The sequence below is a fragment of the Clarias gariepinus genome, chromosome 3 (genome assembly GCF_024256425.1).
Source record: "Clarias gariepinus isolate MV-2021 ecotype Netherlands chromosome 3, CGAR_prim_01v2, whole genome shotgun sequence".
Classification (NCBI taxonomy): domain Eukaryota; kingdom Metazoa; phylum Chordata; class Actinopteri; order Siluriformes; family Clariidae; genus Clarias; species Clarias gariepinus.
The window spans coordinates 11,828,083-11,848,521 of NC_071102.1; the positions used below are offsets into that span (position 1 = coordinate 11,828,083).

At 40.3% G+C, this 20,439-nt stretch overlaps 1 protein-coding gene across 1 annotated transcript in view; it reads right to left on the reverse strand.

The window, feature by feature from the left end:
• Positions 1 to 20,439, reverse strand: part of iqgap1 (IQ motif containing GTPase activating protein 1) — a 39,935-nt gene that overhangs the window by 15,258 nt on the left and 4,238 nt on the right. The window contains exons 3-13 of the mRNA XM_053491815.1: positions 7,564 to 7,720; positions 7,399 to 7,476; positions 5,719 to 5,795; positions 4,472 to 4,539; positions 3,724 to 3,837; positions 2,924 to 3,102; positions 2,732 to 2,819; positions 2,489 to 2,652; positions 2,308 to 2,392; positions 1,251 to 1,414; positions 1,008 to 1,168 (exon numbers count right to left, since the gene is read on the reverse strand). Of these exons, the coding sequence (XP_053347790.1) occupies positions 1,008 to 1,168; positions 1,251 to 1,414; positions 2,308 to 2,392; positions 2,489 to 2,652; positions 2,732 to 2,819; positions 2,924 to 3,102; positions 3,724 to 3,837; positions 4,472 to 4,539; positions 5,719 to 5,795; positions 7,399 to 7,476; positions 7,564 to 7,720 (1,335 nt within the window). The remainder of the gene's footprint in view (positions 1 to 1,007; positions 1,169 to 1,250; positions 1,415 to 2,307; positions 2,393 to 2,488; positions 2,653 to 2,731; positions 2,820 to 2,923; positions 3,103 to 3,723; positions 3,838 to 4,471; positions 4,540 to 5,718; positions 5,796 to 7,398; positions 7,477 to 7,563; positions 7,721 to 20,439) is intronic.

Genomic DNA, 20,439 nt, shown 5'->3' on the forward strand with positions numbered 1-20,439 from the left:
AGGCATGTGCAGTTCTTAAAGAATTAGATAATGAAACCTGCCGTGTTGATTCGAGCTGTTACACAGAGACTCTGAGAACAGAGCGAAAGCTGGAAAGAGGAGTATACTGGAAGTCAGAGTAGAATAATCTGAGCAAAGCCTATCTTTTTTTTGTTGCTGTATACTGTTGACATTACATGCATATTTTAAATCGAGTTTCATTCTAATGAATAGTGCTAATCTTATCAATTTCAACATAAACGTAATTAATTAAGCAGTCATAATTTAGAAAATAAGTTTAGAAAATTAGCTTAGAAGAAAAGTTTGTTTAGAGCAATAACTATGCGTTTTAAGCCACTGTACAATAACGTGACTAACGTGTGTACCAAAATCACGACCATTAAAACTGCCATCAATTTTACTAACCTGCCCAATAGAGACCCATTCTTTTTCTCCAAATGTATAACGCTTATTGCAGACCAACATATGAACAGTGCATCAATAATAACCTGAATAAGTGGCTAAACAACACTCGCCTATTTATTTATCTTGCCTGAAGCAGTGCTATGGCACGCAAGGTCATTCATTTTTAAACACCACCATCACAACGGACAAATATTGCCTATAAATATATTCATGGAAGCCAGCCATAGCCACGGATTTACATTATATTTGCAGATGTCGGGTCTCGGCTCTCTTTATAATGGAACATCAGATGGTTTGGAACAAGAGAAGAGGACGGACATGTCGTGGCAGTACAAAGTATTTTCGGTACTGTGTGTGCAATAGAAAAATAGCAAATATTTTCCATCTGCCTGAGCACCCCCTCATGGCTAAGCAGGAAATAAATAAAAAAAAGGTCACTGTTGTTGCTTGCAAGAATAAAAGGCAGTGTTATCGTTCTATACCCGTGAAAACGAGGTAGGAGAAAAAGAAGAGTCGAAGAATTTTGTAAAATTCTTTTTATAAAAGTATTTTTCACTTCTTGACCATAAAAAGTTGCTATCTTGTTATCAAATGTGTCTCACCTCTGTGCATACTCTCCCTCCACATTGCTGAGGCCTGTAACCGAGCTGCTCAGCTGCTTCCATATAGCACCTCTGTCTCCCACATCCAGAGCCTCGTTTATCAGCACCACCGACGACAGCATCTCTACTGCGACCAACAGTTCCGGATGCGTGAGCGAACCCTGATCAACCAGACACACACCTTATTCAGGACAACTGAACTCAGCACTAAGCACATAGGTGTGTACGTGTCCAGATTCTGACCTCTGGGCTTTGCTGCTGCAGGCTGAAGAGTTCTCTCTGGTAGAGCTCAGCGGCTCTGGGGTAGACCGTCGGAAGCTGAGCGTCAGGATTCATCAGCTCGTTCACGGTTTCCTCTGCAACACCTTTCCTGACGGCAGCGTTTATCCGCGTTATAGCCTGAAGCACTGAGAAAGACGCACATTCCGTTATTGAAAAATAAAATGCACTTGGAATTAAACTAGGGCTGTCAATTTTTGTTTTTCCAAACACAAATTAATAATATGACGAGTTTGACCCTAATGGCTTCCCATAATGGCAGCGCGGTTATCCGGCTGTGTTTAATGCGAATAATAAGATGACTGAGGAAACATCACCAGCTGTGCTGTCTTCTAGATTGGATTTGAAGTTTGGATAAAACCAAAGTTGTCTGTGCGAGCTACCTTCAAGGGGAACTATTTTTACAAGAATACATAGACGTACAGTAAGATGTGAGAGTGGTGGCTCACGCGGCTAAGGCTCCAAGTTGATGATTTTCGGACCTGAGGATCCGGGTTCGAGACGCACCCCGCACAACCCAGCCAGTGCATGCAGTGCCAGTCCCGTTTGAGAGATTTAAATTTAACATTTGTTAAATGTTCATGTTTGAGATATTATAAAACTGCATAATGTGTTTCCTCTAATCAGTTCGTCATGAATGTCTTTATTCCAACACTGCACGTTTATAGGACAAGTGAATCTAAATATTTTTAAATTGTGATTAATCATGATTAATCATAGACTATGACTGTGATTAATTAGATTCAAAAATTTAATCGATTGACAGAACTAATAAAAACCTAAAATTATATATTTTTGAAAACACACCAGTATTATGGTTTAGAGACAGAAACCTGTACTTTTTGTCCAAAATGTCTCAAATTGTTTATCAAAACCTCCATCATGATAAATACACTTTTAGAAATCTGGAGGTCACTTATATGTGACCCTGCAAAAAAACAACAATGAATCATTTCATAGTCATTTCATAGTCACAAAGCTGCGTTAAAAAGAATTAAAGTTGCGAGAAAAAGGTCCATACTTTTCTGATAGCTTTCTGCGACGTTATTAGCCGCCTCCACGCCGGTCTGTAGCTCCTCTTTGGTCAGCGACTCTCCTGGGTTGTTCTGAAACAACAGCAACCAAAAGATCAGATTTCTTAATTTCTAGTTACTGTAAAAAACAACTTCATAATCAGCTGAGCTCCATTATTGCTCCACTACCTGCTCCTTAGCGTCTCGGTCGGCCACGAGCTGTTTCAGGTACCAGCCTTTGTTCTTGGACTTAAGCGACTGCAGACCCAACGCTGGGGTTGAAAGCGCCTGGTAGAGCTTGTCCTCATCGGCACCGAATAGCGCTTGGTCCACTGAACTCAGCGAATTAGACACTGAAAGAGAGCACATAAGGGGATCAGGATGGACAGCTGAAGTTAGGACGACTAAACTTTGCATAAAAGATGAGCTTACAGTTAACTTTATTAACATTGCCCTGAATTTCAGCCTGGGTGAGAAGCTCCTCATAGACATCCCTTTCCGCATTCTCGTTCTCCCCGATCTACAGCAGACACATAGCTTAGATCTTACGCAACAGCAGGGTGACTAAATTATAAAGATTTATGCTTTAAGCTTGTGCATGTGGTTAAGTTTAACATCTCATACCCTTTTTCTGGAATTGGCGACTTTCTCAGCTTTGGCTTGAAACAGCGTGTCTTGGTAGTTCTGAGCGGCGTTCTCCTCCAGGTTAAGCAGCATGGCGTTGGGGTTCCTCATGGCTGCCAGAGTGCCTGCTGGTTCTCCATGATCGATGGCGTCATTGATGGCGATCACTGCAGCGTGCACTGAATCAGAACAATACATCATCATGACGCTCAACATAGTTTGATAATTGCTTGCTTTCCTAACTTCCTGGACTTACTTCCTGAGGTTTAGTGTAGATTAAACACAGTGTATAAATAGCCTTTCAGGACTCTCGCCATGTATGGGAAAGCTTAAAAATACAACCTTTACACTGTAACAATGGGTCAGCATTGTGAAAAAATTTTCTTATTATAAATCTGAGATACTAAGCCTTAGCAAACATTTTTTATCTGTTGTTACCAGGATGAAATGAGCTTCCAGGATTGTACCACCTGCATGCAATCGATGTTCCTAAAACAACTTTCAGGTTTAGTAAAGTGGATTAGTTTAGCTCTCCATTTATCAACCTATGTCATCCAACAGCTTTTATATAATCTTCTCAACAGCTTCTGGATGCTCTCAGTTGTCATACTTGTATCCATCAGGTTTGACTTTGCCAGATGTCAAACACTGGCCAAAGAGTTATGTCAAGCGAAAAGAGAACACTCTGCCTTCCGGGGTCCAAGAAGCTCATGGCTCATGATTTTGTACTTTTCATCTCCTTGTACTTGCATTTATACCCGATCATCGTTATCTTATACGGTATATCAAATAAAGCTTACAAGCTGCCTCGTCGACTGATAACTCGTTAGCCAGGATCCCGCCGATTTTGCTAAAAGCCGGCATCTGAATGTTGTACTTCTCCAGCTCGATTTTCATGTTGTTGATCTCCTCCTCTGAAACACAGAAATCAGACATAAACATAACAACCATGTTGGTTCCAGACAAAACACAGGCGCTATATGACCTATTTTTAACTACAGACTGCGTTTTTACAAAATGTCATACACGTCATGCTACATTTTTCCCCCAACAAGGTGCACGGGCCGATATTGGAACCAAATTTTGAACCGTTTTTAGACTTTTCCATCAGGAAAAGGAAAAAAAAAACAAAAAACTATAAAATAATAAATTCAGCTCCAACACCTGTTCGTTGTTTATGGCCAAGACTCTGGAAACTGTAATTGGTTGAAAGATTCCTCACTAATGCTAATTTATTACCAGCTCCCTGAATGGAAAAAGGTCACGTAAACATATTGGATATTCCCCCCCCCCCATCCCCCCCGGTAATGAGAGCTGGACATTGTTCTCAGCATGTGTGTTAAATCATGATTCCCTGCCATGAGCTTGGCAGCCTGATGGGGTTGGCTGAATTGACAGGAAAAGCTCACACAATCACTAATGGCTTATACTCTCCCAAATTCCACAGGAGTTCTCCAGCCTTCCTGCTGCGGATAGAAAACAACTTCAGCCGAAGCTTTAGGCTGAAGCAGCATGTGAGTTTTTGTGTGTGTGATGGGGTTCACTCACCTGTGAAGGCCACCTTGCCATACAGGTCAGCGATCTGCGGGGCCAACCCAAGCTTGAACAGGTACAGGCTGTAAAGAAATTTGTAAAAAAAATGGCTGAATTACAGGAAGTGGCCTGTTTTATTTCTGTAAGTGCTCGACAGGAATTAATCACTGTATGCAGCGATGCATGGCTTTCGACTTTCGACAGCCTCTCACAAATGTGTTTGTGCAATAGGAAGCGCTGCATTCGTGTTCCACAAGGGGCCGGTTACAGGAGGGGAAAAAAAACAAAACAACCACCTACAGCGAGATGCAGGTCTGCTCTCCCCTCCTGCCTTTTAGCCCACGGCAGACCCTGGCCAACCTCTCGCTCTGCTACACTGTGCGACTTCCTGCTTCTGCAAGGTAAGATTTACAGCCTGTGGGCCGCCTATCCTCTCAGCGCAGGACAGGAATGAACTGTTAAAACACCACGCTTGCACCAGCTTTTCCACTGGAAACCACTATTAAACCGTACAACGGGACGTCCCCTGATGAGCAAAGCTCGAAATCCTTTAGGAATGTGAACGCTTCCTTTGCCAAGCAGGCCGGTTAATCATTAGATTGGAGTAAAATTGTTATCTCAGTGACTCTGATAATGGCAAGTTTGTTGGCGTTTGATCTCACAAGACAATAATGCAAAAAGTGAAATGGTTCTGAGGAACAGTGAGGGGGAACGCCTTGCTGATTAAAGACAATAGGACAGCTTGTTCTAGCTACCAAGAAGGCTACACTTACTCAAGTAACCACTCTATACAACTGTGGTGAGCTGAAAAGTATCTCAGAATGAACAAACCTTAAAGAGGCTGGGTTAGAGAAGCAACATCCCACGTCAAGAACTAGAATATGTCAAAAAGGGCAGCAATAATAGATAGTCAAAAGTTATAAATTGGTCTTTTCTTCAATCTGTGCTTAAAGGTCAAGTTTAATGAGTTTCCGAATGGGTGGGTTTTCTCCTTTTTAACTTTTTAAGGGTGGAAAATCCTAATATCAAACTGGCACATTGGGCAGTGCATACGTCATATCTACGCTTGTTTCCATGCAAGGGATGATAAAGGGTCCAATGACTTCATTTCATCAGAATTCAAGTGAACTCTAAACCGGTTTTAACCTGAAGTATTTGTGTTAATAATAATCTTACCAGAAATATTGTTCCCCCCACAAACACACACAGTGTGAATCCAGAATGGTGTGTGTGTGTGCGTGTGAGAATATCACGTGGTGTACCTGAGTGCATGGATGCAGTAGATGCAGCGTGGCATGTTCTTCCTGTCGTAGATATCTGTGGTCTCAGGATAGAAAATCTGCGGGGGGAGGGGAGACAAGAAAGCCTGGGAATGAGCACTTTGGTGATCTTACACTGAGAGCTCTCTATTGTCATGACACAAACGTTGAGGTTTTAGGCGAGTTGGATCATGTTCTAGACGACACTGTGGGCAGATATGCATTGTGTGAAGGGCTGTTATCCATGGAACTGTGACTAGGTGTTTCAGTTCAAACTAATGCTTTAAAGATTTGGAGCACAGAAATGCGCTAGAGATGGATGTTTTGACATATATAATATAGCATAAGCATGCATCTCTGTAAAATATGCATACAACATTTGAAAATATAAATAGAAGGCAAAAGGACAATTAACACACAACCAGATTACGTGCATGAACTATTGGTTGCTGGGTGGGGCCTCTATGGTCCGGACTTAATTATCTTGTGTATAACGTGGACGCTCAATCGGATTGGTATGCGGGGAGTTTGGAGGCCGGGTCGGCAGCCTTGGGCTCTTTGCTTGCAGTGCCATATGCGCAGCAGGGTGTTCTGGTGCCTTTCTATCATGGTCAGTATTGGCTTTTTTTCTGGGATTTTTACTATATTGGCTTTCCTGTTGGTTCAAACTGGACAGGTTGGATGAGTGAGTCTTGGGTGCCCGGTTACCAGTTTACTGGTATATAATGATAATCAGCGTTAATGTAACTAGGTTTTACGCTGATAAAGTCATCATTATGTTTTAAATTGGTGTCAAGTACTAAATATCTGAACACCTAAAACATGAGAACATATAATCCATTATGAATACATACAGTACATACCATGCATAAGGTGTAGCAACAGTCAAATAAATAACGACTCATTTTTCGATTTTTGCATGGAAAAAAAATTGACAAGTTCTAGCTTTCCATTTTTGTTCCATTGGACGTGACCAGTGGCATGACCCAGACGTTTTGCCTTGTTTCCTGACATGTTGTTAAATTTTATTCATTACTCTTTTTTTTTTATTTTTTTATTTGAACAGCATGGGGATTTTCATGCCATTTAAGGAAGCCAGTTTTATGGCTTAGTGCTATAAACAACAGTACGATATTTTGAGACATAATCGCCTTTCAATTTTAGAGGTCACTTCAGGACGCCGCTAAAAAAAATAATTTTAATGATTTGTCTCCAGACACAATGTGGGCCTTGACTATTTATATGGGTTCAATAACAATCCCAATCTCTTGGTTGAGAAAAAGGTTGCAATTGATTCATTTCGAAGAGGTGCATTATGTGCAAGCTTGTGCAACGTCTTGGGGCAACTTGGGGCTTTTTAACGCTGGAGTAATATTGGTTCTTCGGAATCAGCAACAACACAATGCAGTCTTTATATGGCATCTGGATTTCCATATGAGTAAAATAATAATGCAGTCATTAAGCATTTTTTCTGTTTCCTGTATTAAACTCGTTTGCCAAGCTACGTCGAAGTTTGTTTAGAGTTGGCGGTGTGACATTTCCTGAACACTACAGGCCGTTGTGTAAGTCAGTTAAGCGTTTCAACATGCCGTCACTATGACTTACTGTTTTAACTATTCGACTGGGATGTGAAGCATTTTCCCATCAGCCCCTTTTTCCAAAGAGATCATCTACACCTCTTACCTTGGGAAGGCCTTTATCAGCCATAGCGTTCAGCCACTGGATCACATTGTCTGTGTGCCTGAAGTGAAGCCCGGTTGCCTAGAAGTAAAAAAATCATGAATTCCTTAGGTCTGATATCATTGGTATGCTGTCACCTCCTTGAATTCTTTCCCCCACAGCTGTCACCTTGTAGCGCGTTTGTTCACGGTCATAGATCCTCTTCAAGGAGACGACATGTGGGGCGAAGAAGTTGCCAAGCTTTGCCAGGTAGACGCCATTTCGCAGGCCTTCCTCCAGTTCGGTGGTGGGGGGAAGCTCCTCATCCAAACAGGCCTCCATCCAGCTACACACACACACACACACACAGGGTAAGAGTGAAAAATCGGACTGATGCCAATAACAAGAGGCACTACATTTAAATAACAGTCTTGAAAGCTTAAGGCTTTAACAGTCAGCTTGGAGTGTGAGAAATCTAAACAGTGTGTTGGTTTGTGAGGATCAGATTACATTAATGCACTTGGAACATTTGCTCCTTGGAACCGCTTCGGAAACTAGCATGTGGCAAATTACTAATAGGTTTTCAGATGATTTTAGGAAGTCTTAATTATGTCACAACATCGAGTACTGTGGAAAATTCTTGAGCCACGCCTCATTTCTTCATATTTTGCTTCCAAAGAGCCAGACTTTCCTGTATTTTAATACAGTCTTGAGGAACATCTAACGTAAGGCGTGAATCAGTGAGAAACAGATGCGGATAATGATAGATGATCATGTCGGTCGTTAGTATACTGGTGATGCTGAATGCTGAGTGGTTGGAACAGACGAGAGGGGAAACGAGGTTGCTGCTGAGGCTGTTACATAAACAACCCATTTTTCAATGGTAGCTTTAGTCACTTCGCAGTAACATTTTTGTTCCCTTTTCTTTAAATCAGCATCATTTATTTTAATATAAGGAAATCAGGGCTGACTTAAGACTTTTAAACAGAACTCTATGTACACTGAAATGCTTTCAGCGAGACTCAGACGTTGTAACTAACATTAAAGCACAAAATATTCAGAACCAGACAGCAATCAAATAAGTTTGGCATTAAGAACACAACACACCTCTACAGAAAGGGAAAAATATTTGCCCTCACTATAACCCTTCACCAAATGTCATCCACATACCTTCATTATCTGAACATTCCTAAGGTCTTATTGGTCTTACGAGAGCCTGAATTCTCAGCATTTGTTTACTGAGGTAGTAAATACAGTAATGTTACCTTGTCTGAGATGTCCTCTGATGACATCATAATATATTCTACATAATATAAAACTATCCACATATACTAAAATGTTGATCCTTTTGTTTAAAAAAAAAAAAAAAGTTTTTTAATTTATTTTATTCATTTCACCCCTGCTCCAAACACGCCGTTTCAGTGTCTATGTAAATGAGCCACTGCTGAGCCACGCCACCTATTTGTGCCACGGCGCCACGGGGTTGTGGATCTGGCTCAGGACAAACATGAAGGTTAAGTTTTTTACACAAAGTAAAAAAAAAAATGTTAAAAAGGTAACTTTGCATAATAGGTGCCCTTGTTCCTCAATTTATATTTTTTCCATATCTAACCACTTTAGCACACCATCAATGTTTCGATCATGAATAAATCAGACCAACGAAACTACACACAAACAGTTTCACAACAATTTTACAATATTGCACAAGTGCTGAATCAGCCAAAAAACACTCGAAACAACATTTTTGTTCAACTACAGGGAAAGAACTGAAAATGTAAAAATAGTTTCTTTATTCCACAGAAGATAAAAATACATAAAATGGTGCGCATGAAGCAATTTATTCGTTTGCACATTTAAAGGAACGCTCCAAAGGTTTATAGCGTTTATAAAACATGTTCGTGTCCTGCAATAAACGGTGATTGGACCAAGGACTTAGGCATTTTACTCCAACCTGATTTACCCTGCGTTCACACAGACTGGAAAAGTTATTCATTTTCACAAAAGGGCAGTAATTGCAGGTACGAACGAAAGAACTAAACGAAGAAAAAACATCAGACCACACAGGCCATCAGACAGGTCCAAAGGGTAATACGAGACGAGCATTTGCATATGTTGCTTTGTACCGCACTTTCAAAGAATTGCGAAAATCTTAGGTAAAACGTAACTGAAATTTGAACGTTGGTTCCAGGCAGCATGAACTCTTCATTCAAATATTTTAAGCATGTAAATACAGTATGCATTTTTTTCCCTTCTAAAAGAAAAAGATTTATTTAATTTTTTAAAGTTTTATCATTTAAAATGACATGATTTTAAACGGGTTATAATGTGTAAGTCACACATTAATACATTATACAGGCATAAATACATACATTAGTTACAACTGTGAACTGTGAAAAAGTTGCTTCAAGTACGTGGAAACACGAACAATTTCAGTTATCGACGCTCACACAAAGTCAGCTGTTCACCATTAGGTTTCTGACAAGTGTACAAGTTCTCCTTTGGGCAAACTGATGCCACTCTGCCTGTGAAAAAAATGCAAACTATTTTGCCCCTCCTCTCCTTTCCCCAGAAGGGATCTTCTTTTCCTCTACTCCGCTCTAATGAGTCTCACATGCACAGACTTTTCTACAGTAACTGCACGGACTCGGATCGTTTTACTCGACTGAACTAGCAGATGGCACCTGCACTTAAATGTGCCTGCACTAAAACACACACTTTTTGAGCACAGTATGAGATCAGGCCTTCCGCCCAGCGGGTCTCCAAAGCACCCTGGTCTCACACAGACTCCACATTCAGAGAGGTAGTTCCCGGCTTTTCAGCTCCACTGGAAACAGTCGTCCTTTCACTTTCCCACGCTGACATTTACACTCTAATGGGATTTTATTAGGACCACGCCTGTCTTGACCCACAGAAACACACACACACACACACACCCATTAATTAGTCACTGCTGTGAGCACGACTGCGGAATTTCGACAGTTTGAATCCAACATGAAGACACGTGCCAGGAGGCTGGATATGCTTCTCATTACTGCATGTCTGCGGAGCTGACTAGTGGAGAACGATATCGGAGGAGACAATGCTAAGCGTCGCTCGCGAATCTACATCTGGCGAGTGGCTTCCTTTTTGTGTGCAGCAGGAAAGCATAAGTCACACAGTTCAGGGGTCAATCTAATAGGAAGAAGCTGGAGCAATGACTGTGTCGGTGGAGGATTTTGCTCAAGTCGTCATTTACTCAGAAAGCAGAAAAAAAAGTTCAGTAACACGCAATTAAATTAGTGCTGCAAATCGGGATTTTAAAAAGTAGTTTGAATAAAAGTAACCGAATTTGGACGCAGTGGGAGAATTCAACTAACAAGAATATCCTTATTGAATTTATTAGTAATGGGGAACAATAACCAATCAATGTTTGTGGTGTTCTCAAATGTTACTTCTCTCTTTTGATAGCTTGTGCGATGCTTAGCAGGCAACTCTACCGTAGTGGAAAAACGTCACAGACCAAAATGTTGATAATGCAAGTTTGCTGGAAAAAATTACAATTTCTTTCCCCCATAAAAGTAATTCCTGGCTGAGGTATTCATCTAGTAATCTCACTGCACACAAGCATCGGCCCCCTCTCGTTTTTTAGAGCATGCCACGGCTGCAGAGCACAAACAGTCATTTCCATGATTATGTAACACTTCAAAGGCTGTGGTCTACCTACTCACTCTACTACTCACAGCACAGTCTCAGTGAGGGATGAAGATGCAGGAAAAATCATATAATTATGGCAACGCCAAAGGGTGTTCAAGTCAAACCAAGACTTTTGATTGAGTGTGCAGAATAACAGACTACAGTTCTGAGAATAAAAACTACCTCGATTTCTCTATAATCCCCTCCTAAACTAATGCACTTATCCTAGTGTTTCACTAGAGCTTAGACAGCATCAAGGTAGAATGTTTCCCCAAGTATACAGAATCCACGACTGGACTGCCTGATTCACATCGGAAACTCTGGCCTCCCAGGAACTCCGTTAATGGCCCAATCATGGAGAAATGGCGCGGAACTCCAACTCGAGTTCCTGTAATGTGCGAGTGGTGTTCCTGAATGATTGAGTGTACAGTTCCCACAGACAAATGCATCTCGGTGACGAGTTATCCTTTTTTTTTTTTTAAGGATCAGGAATTCCAGTGGGCTCCGAGCCACCTTGCCCAGGATTGTCATTGTTGGACCTACAGCGTTCTTTAAAAACGTTCACACCGTTTAAATGTTTTACCGTCGCTAAGAGTCCCATCGCCACACTGTGCTTAAAGTGCTTCGTAGAAACCATAGAAATGTGATGAAATTTCTATACAAGCATAAACCTCAATAAGTTTAAGAGATGGGTGTGTCTCCATCTGGGTCTTCATACTAATGAACATGTGACAACAGGAGAAGCAAATCTGTGGCAAGAGTTATCTGACTATAGTGAAATTTCGAGGCGAGAGGCGCACCCGTCCCTCTAACTCTATCCTCACTCCCTTCTTTCCTAAGTTTAGGACTGAACAACGCTCACAGCGCTGAGGTTCAGCATAAAGCTTCGCACCATGTACAAGTGGAAATTGCGATTGCGAGAAAAACCCAGACAATTCTCAAAGTGTCTTTCAGATTTCCCCATTGCAATGTTGCGCCAGACTCCAAGCCACACCCCAGAGACAGCAAAATAAGAAGAGGCAAAAAAGAGCAAACAGCAGCAGAGCAGCGAAAGAGAAAAAGAAACAAAGGAGGCAGTATGAGGCAATCTCCCATGCGTTACAAATCCTAGCACTCCCTGTTCGTCCGGACTCTTCTCACACCAGGACCCTACCGTCAGGTTAACGCTTTCTTACTGTCTGTCTCATCGCCGGCCCACTGGCTGTCCTTCACACCTCCACTCCTCACTTCAACAGAAATTTCTTTAGAAAGAACCTCTTTTCTTTTAAGATCTTGCAGGTTAACACTTTGAAAAGAGAAATGGTTGTGTGAAAAAAAATTTTTTTACAATGAAAGCAAACGATGAACTCAGAATTAAGAGAATCAAGCTATTCTGTAATCATCATTTTCTACACTAGAGTAACAACTAATCGACATTCATTTATAAGGACAATGCACCTCAATCTAAATCTAATAACAGATACATTTTTATAAATGTTTCATTTAACAACAAGGAATAAAAACATGTAATCGTTGATATGGTAAAGCTATCTAAAAGACAACAGTCAAAGGGAGAGTTTCCGTTTTTTACGTTTTAAGTCATGAGAAAAAAAACTGCAGGGTCAAGGACTGTGGCTTTGGTGGTTTCTCAGTAACATGACAAGATGCATTTAGTTTCTCACTAAAGCTCCAAGACTCCTAAACTGAGGAGAGTTTAGCTGCTAGTTTTAGCCGCTGTAATATTTTGCGATATCGAATATAATGGATGAAGGAATAAAAAGCACAACTGTTCGTTCTTTACACTAAAAAAAGTAGTTTGTGTGAAATCGCTGTGGTGTAACAGTAATAAAACCCACTGACGCCACATCACCCCCCCCTACACACACACACACACACACACACACACACACACACACACACACACACACATCATACAAGACACTTTTTAGGAACATATTTATTAAACGTTTAATCATGTGGTAGTTGCACAACCCATCAAGTCATGCAGATACAAGTCAAGAGCTTAATTTTACATCAACACGCGCATGCATACAAGTAGGGATGGGAATCATTAGTGACCACCTGATACAAAAATATCACGATACCTATACCAATACGATTTATATTGCAAGGCTGTAAAAGAACCCATGATTTTAAAAATATTCCAACGTCAATTATCAATAATACCTTGAACCTTATATATATATATATATATATATATATATATATATATATATATAAATAATAACATTTAATAATTATTTATTATAAATAAATAAACATTTAAATATATATATATATATATATATATATATATATATATTTATTTATAAATAAATAAATAAATAAATATATATGATGTGTAAAATATATATACATGATGTGTATGATGTGATTATAAAGAAACTGACGTTTTTCCGCCTCAAAAATCTTAAGACTCAACTTAATGGAATAATTAGATTTTTTTCTGTGCATGTTCGCCCATGTGGATCCAACTTTTGCCTCCATTCCCATCTTTACTTTCATTCACTGGGTCTGTCCACTGATTGGCTCACCATTTCACATGATGTAAAGCATCGAACCAATCGTAGATGAGACTAAATTCTTGTAACCAATCATAACGCAGACGTCGGGATTTCTCTCAGAAAAGATGGGAATCCTAATCGAATATCAAAGCTGGAAAAAAATACTGCTTCTTCCTCCTCTTTTATCATATTCCCAGCAGATTAAATGCTCCATAGTGAGTACAAGTCCGTGCATGCCAAAAAAATAATACAAATCTGTAATATTATGACTGAATACTTTGAGCCTGTAATTGCACATCAGCCTCCAATATAAACAAGTTGGAATCTTTAATCAGAATGATTTCAATCGGATTGAAGAAATATTGTCCATGAAAATGTAGCTACTGTGGGTATCGCTTTTTTTTTTTTTTTTATTTAGTGTCAAAGCAGATTGTAACACTGATATGGACTGCAATAAATCGAAAAAACATTTTTCCCACATTTATTTCCCAAGCAAAGTTTATATGCTAAAAGAAGTTACTGTCTAGAAAATGTAGCAACTGTTCTGCTAAACAGACGGAGTGTCTGTTTTTTTTTTCTTTTCTCAAGATTGGTAACACAGCTGTCACCCAAGCTCTGACGCCACAGATGGAAGAAAAAAACTCATTGGGTCAGAAGTGACACCATCTTACACAATCCCATGTAAAGATAAACTAAACAGCGAGTCGACACTTGAGGCCAGGACGAGTCGGTCATCCCACAGCTCGGTACGTCAGACTGAGATGAGATTTAGACCTAGGTCTTTCAGCAGACCTTTCTCTTGCTACGGGGCCGAGGTGGAGACACCCGATGCAGCCACAGCAGGCCAGAGAGAGAGAGAGAGAGAGAGAGAGAGAGAGAGAGAGAAGGGATGAAGGGGGGAGGCAAACACAAGGGCGTGTGCCCTTTCCTGCTCAAACAAGCGAGTGTGCTCTGGGGGATTGAATGTGCAAGCACCAGAGCAGCAGCATTTCAGCCACAGAGCAGAGACACCAGAGAGGGCTGGTGTAAACATGGTAACAGGGCTAAGACAACGCTCTGTCATACTCTCATGACATCAGTATAATTTTTTGCATCTTTTGTCATCAACATAGTGAATAGGATTATTTTCAGCTTTACATCCTGAAGATGTCATCAACAGTGACATGGGTGTGTGTGTGTGAAGGTCGATTACTTCATCGATCATTTCTCTCTCTCCGTCTCTCCCTCTCCTCGTCTGCACCGCTTTGTCCTGTATAAATTTGTCGGGGGGGGGGGGGGGGGGGGGGGCCTGGAGCCTCTCCCAGGAGGCTTAGGGCACAAGGCAGGTACACCCTAGACAGGGTGCCAATCCATCACAGGGTACAAAAACACTACAGGCAATTTGAGAACGGCAATCCTGCATGTCTTTGGACTGTGGGAGGAAACCAGAATACCTGGAGAAAAACCCACCAAGCGGAGAACATTGAAATGCACACAGACCCTGAGGTGGGAATCGAACCCGGAGCCTGGAGGTGCCAGGCGAAAGTGCTAACCATTAAACCGCACAAAAGGACAAATAACAAGCTAGATATTTTTGTTGATTGGTTTGATAGTAAGTGTGTATGCCTATGTATCTCAACATGCATTATGGATCTTAAATGCAACATGTATTTATATAGTTATTGACGCGTTCAAAATCGCAGCCCGCCATCATGAAGACCCGTCCCACCACAGACGGCAAAATTACCTCCAGGTACTACTGAAGCCTTATCACCGATATAAATCCTCCAAGATGACTCGTTATACTTCAGCTTAAAACCGGAAGGGTAAGCTTGGGAGTTCGGCTTTTTTCGCTGAGCTGTGCTGTTCCAACAGGCCCGAGCTTTACACACTCCATACTCATGGGCACGCGCTTCACTGCTGTAGCCCAGCAACCTTAAGCTAATATCAGATCACTAAAGCCTAAGGAAAGTCTCTATGAGCAACACTTGCCCTCAATCTCAAAGCTTTACAGTATTAATATCCCATGGAAAGATTTTTTTTTTTTTTTTTTTTCTCAAAAGATTGCAGTGTTTACACAAGAAATAAACTGAACACCGTTACGCCAGAGGCTATAACACACAAGCTTTATTCGGACTAATAAAAGAGCTAGTTTGCACCACGGTGTAGTGAAAGTAGACGAACCCCAGCACTTTTAGCCCGCCACATCGCATAACAGGAAATTACATTTACACAAACTGTTCTGGTAATAAGAGGTAATGCTCTCGACAGAGGGGGGGGGAAAGAAGAAACAGGCTAGCCAAGCCTGAAAAGGTTCCCCTTTTATGTTCTTAAATAAATTATTGTTTGAAAGTTGAGGTTTCTATTCGATATATTACAATACGGCTCACTGTATCATGCTTAAATAGGCTTGATCTTGATTCAATATACAGTAGATTCAAAGGAACAGAAGAGCAACAGCGTAGCGTCTTACTAAGGTGAAATCCACAGCTCTCTGGATCTGTCCTGGAGCATTCGTCCTAAAGACATTCTCCCAACCGCTCATCACACCCCACGCCACCCCAAGCAGCATTCACACTTATCGAACAATCTGGACTTAAGCATACTCCGATCCAAGCCTGAATCCCGTACGTGAAAGCAACTTAAAGCACCAGATCAGGCAAAGAAATCCCCCTGCAGCGCAACATTCCGGATAATAGAGACAGACAGACATTTACAATCTAACACACAATTCATTGAAGTCCTGAAAGGGACATCATGAAGTATTAAAAAGAAGAAGAAAAAAAAAGCTTGTTTACTCTATCAGTTAGAGATGCGTCATGTCTGAACAGGCTTTTGGAAACACAGACTCACGTCTTCCACATGACATTTTGAGAAAACCCACCCTGTCTGAAACATCCGAGTACCTGCACGAAGCCATAACCACTAAACATAATGTTGTTATGGATAAGATCTCTAACTGAAGACTAGCATTATAAATGAAATGCACCACAGTAATGATGGAATTCTTTATTTCAAAAGGCCACCCTCTACCTGAACACCAAACAGTTTGAAATAAATAAATAAATAAATAAATAAATAATCCAGGTTGTACTATAACATAAATGTCCATGATACACTATATTGCCAAAAGTATTCGCAGTCGCATTATCTGTCTGTATTTACAAGCATATGAACTTGATGAACATCCAATTCTTAATCCATAGGGTTTAATATGATGTTGGCCCCGCCCCCTTTGCAGCTATAACAGTTTCAACTAATCTGGGAAGGCTTTCCATAAAGGTGTAGGAGTGTGTTTATGGGAATTTATGACCATTCTTTAAAAAAAATAATAAATAAAAAAAAAGCGCATTTATGAGGTCAGACATTGATGTTGGATGAGAAGACCTGGCTCACAGTCTCCACTTTAATTCATCCCAAAGGTGTCCTATCAGGTTGAGGTCAGGACAGTCAAGTTCTTTCACACCAAACCTGCTCATTTATGTCTTTATGGATGTCTTGCTTTGTGCGCTGGAGCTGGTGGAACTGGTGTGGGTTTGTTTATCAGGAGTTGGACGTGGCGCCTTAATTCTAATGAAAGGACGTCTTAATGTTTCAGCATACCAAGACATTTTGGACAATTTCATGCTCCTAACTTTGTGGGAACAGGTTAGGGCCCACCCCTTCCTGTTCCAACATTTCTGTGTATACTGCAACCAGTATTTACCATGAAGCAAAATGAAAGGTCTCGTGCAGTATTCTGACTATCGGGTGGCCTGATTGCCGACACCACACACGTCGCATGCCAAGCTACCCACCAAAACCACCCAACAAACTTCTCGCTATGACTTACCCTTAGCTGATTGACTCAAACACAGCTTCATGGACGGAACAGAATCAGTGGCACTTTAACGTTAACCGAGTTAGCTAAAGTTAACCAAGATACCAAGATGGGTGAGAGAATACCCGGGTCAATTTTGATTTTGTTTATTTCTTTGTAAAGGAAATTAGTAAATAAATAAAACTGAGACAAATCGTTAGCAAATTTGTCTTTCATCACTTTCTGCATTATGATTGGTTAAAAAAATCCAGTCTTGTGTGTTATCGGTTAGAAGCCTAGAGGGTGAAGGCGGGACTTAAATCATGTTTTTAATCGAAGTTTCCTTTAATTTTTTTTGTCCTATATAATAATTGATTTCTTATATGTTATTTTTTCTTTATATCCCTTTAACGCCTTTATAGGTTTATGGAATGAGTCTCCAGTGTCAGGATAGTCAGTCAGTTTCCCTCCATGAGAGAGACGTACAAACAAAGACGTTTTCACTAACATGACCAACGAGTTTTATTTTTTCTATCAAGGAAGAGAAAATGAAAATTATTCACAGCTGCTATACACACTAATGAGGCATGACATCTGAAGGTGTGCTGTAGTGTCTAGCAGATCCTATAAGGTGTGGCCTCCATGGATCACACTTGTTTGTCCAGGACATTCTACAGATGCTCGATCAGACTGAGATCTGGGGAACTTAAAGGCCAAATACAGAATACAATATGGAATTCTTTGCATTCTAAGCCCCATACACTGCATGAGTGTTCTGATACCTACATACAGGATGGACTCACCTGGGATAGGTGGGCTCCAGGCCCCCACATCCCTCCAAAAGTATTACTGTATAAAGTTTTATACAAACACTATAATAAGTATAACATCAGGATATTTTTTATGCTTTTATTCCTTTTTGGAAGCACAAAATATGAGGTTATTAGGTTAATCACACCTGCTCGGGTATTCGACACAAGAGCCGAGGTGTAAGTTACATCGTACAGGTTAGAACGCAACCTGCCATTCCAGCTATGTAAACACTCAGGCCAGTGTTAAAGATAATGATAACAGATCTTAAAAGATAATTCATTAATCATGGTGGGTGTGCCCAGGGAGGAGGGGGATAATCTTCCATAAATGAGATTTACCAGGGTGGGACGTCCGTATAAGAGATAACAGGAACTAGCTTGCTTTATAGACATTCCACAACGTTAAATGTGTTGCTCGATTACAAACTTTCCTATGTGAAGTTTGCAACATTTCAAAAGCTGCATCTCTTAATAAATTTCAATGAAGAATTGCAAAAAAAAAAAAAAAAAAAAGTCAGCATAACTGTCATTTTCTAAATACCGTGTTAAAAAATTAAAACTGAGCCACATTCTTGCCGTGAGGATCGTGATATGACTAGAACTTCAATATGACTGGATACCTATACCGATTCTCGTACAAATCTTTGCCAACAATGATGCACACGAAAAGGAAGCATAAACATCCGTCCTCCGCTCACACCCCAGTCACAATAAACGCCACCACATTTCCTACGCTAGTTTTGAACGCTCTATTCTTATATAGAACAATGAGCGTTATTTAATCACTACAGTATCTAAAACGGCGTTCAAGTCGTATTCAAATATTACAGCTATCGACTAACCAGGGTTTCCCTTTTGCACATAGAAAGAACAACGATAACAAAACAGATTGATTTGCATCACACGGTTAGCTGACAACAAGCAAGATGGAGGGTGCAACAAATCACAAAACAGACGTCACTGACGTTAGCGCTAGAAATTCCACACCTATTTATGGACTCGGCTTACAGCGAGTAACGCTGCACGCAGGCTCTTTGTTTCTTGTTCTTATTGCACCTGCAGGCTAATTCTCTTCATACTAACATGCAAAACATTACGCATGACCACATACTGGGTGAGTTCCAGATTCCAAGGCCAAACCTTATGGGAAAGCAGACAATCTTAGAAAGACTTTAAAAAAAAAGCCAACGTGATTAAAAAGAATATTGTTTTTAAAAAAAAATTATTTGCACAAAATGTTGGTGGTTGCACAAGGTGACTTTCCAAAAATGTTTACATTGTCAATATTTATCACAGTCAGTTATCCGTGCTGCTTAGCTTAAACACACAGCTACTTCTGTCAGCATTGTCATGGTTTTCCGTAAGTCTGATCGCCTTCATGCATGATCACATTAAGTACTTGCTAGGGGACGTTACAGAGGTAGTGTAGCAACCTAATGTGTTTACAACAGTAACCGATTATACAGCTGCAGAGGTCGCTCCAGGGGGGAATCCAAAGAAATGGAGAAGTTGTGAAAGCAAGACACAAAAAAGATAAGAGTAGAAAACATGATCAGGTTTAAAATAGATAAGAGACAGAAATGCATTTTAATGAACAATTTTAAAAAGCCAACAGTGAATATCTGTTTAATCATGCGCTGTGCTGCATTAAATACAATCCACACACACACATCACAATCAATACATCATTTTTTTCTACGCAGTTTAAAAAAAAAAAAAAAAAAAAAAAAGTTCACTATTTCCTGATCAGCCGAGACGTTTGGTGTCTGACATTTGCTAATTTACATTTTCAGTACATCTACGATCTTACTGTAGTTCACACATAATAGATGTCTATCTCACCGAAAAAAAAAAAAACACTTTTACAGAAGTATGTGCCAATAAATAAGTCTCAAAAACCTTGGAGTATCATGCAAACTTGCCGACGTGCTTTTCCATCAAAGATAAGCAAGCTCCATCATGTATAATGCGGCATAATTTGGTACCATAATTTCACTTTCTAAGCTCCGGCCACTCGCGGCCTGAAGTGGGAATTGGAGCTAAGCCATGATTTAAATAAAGTATATAAAGATTTACACACGTGATCTAAATAAAAAGATGGAGGGTGACCGATTGAATAAAAAATACCACAGGTGTTCAAGTCAAATCGGGACTTTTGATTGTGCAGAATAACAGAACAAAATTATTTCTCTGTATAATCCGCTGCTATAGTGATGCACTTTAGCGTTTGAGTAGTGCTTGGATACCATCAGAATTGGATGCTTCACATCAGAAGCTCTGGCCTCCCAGGAACTCCTTT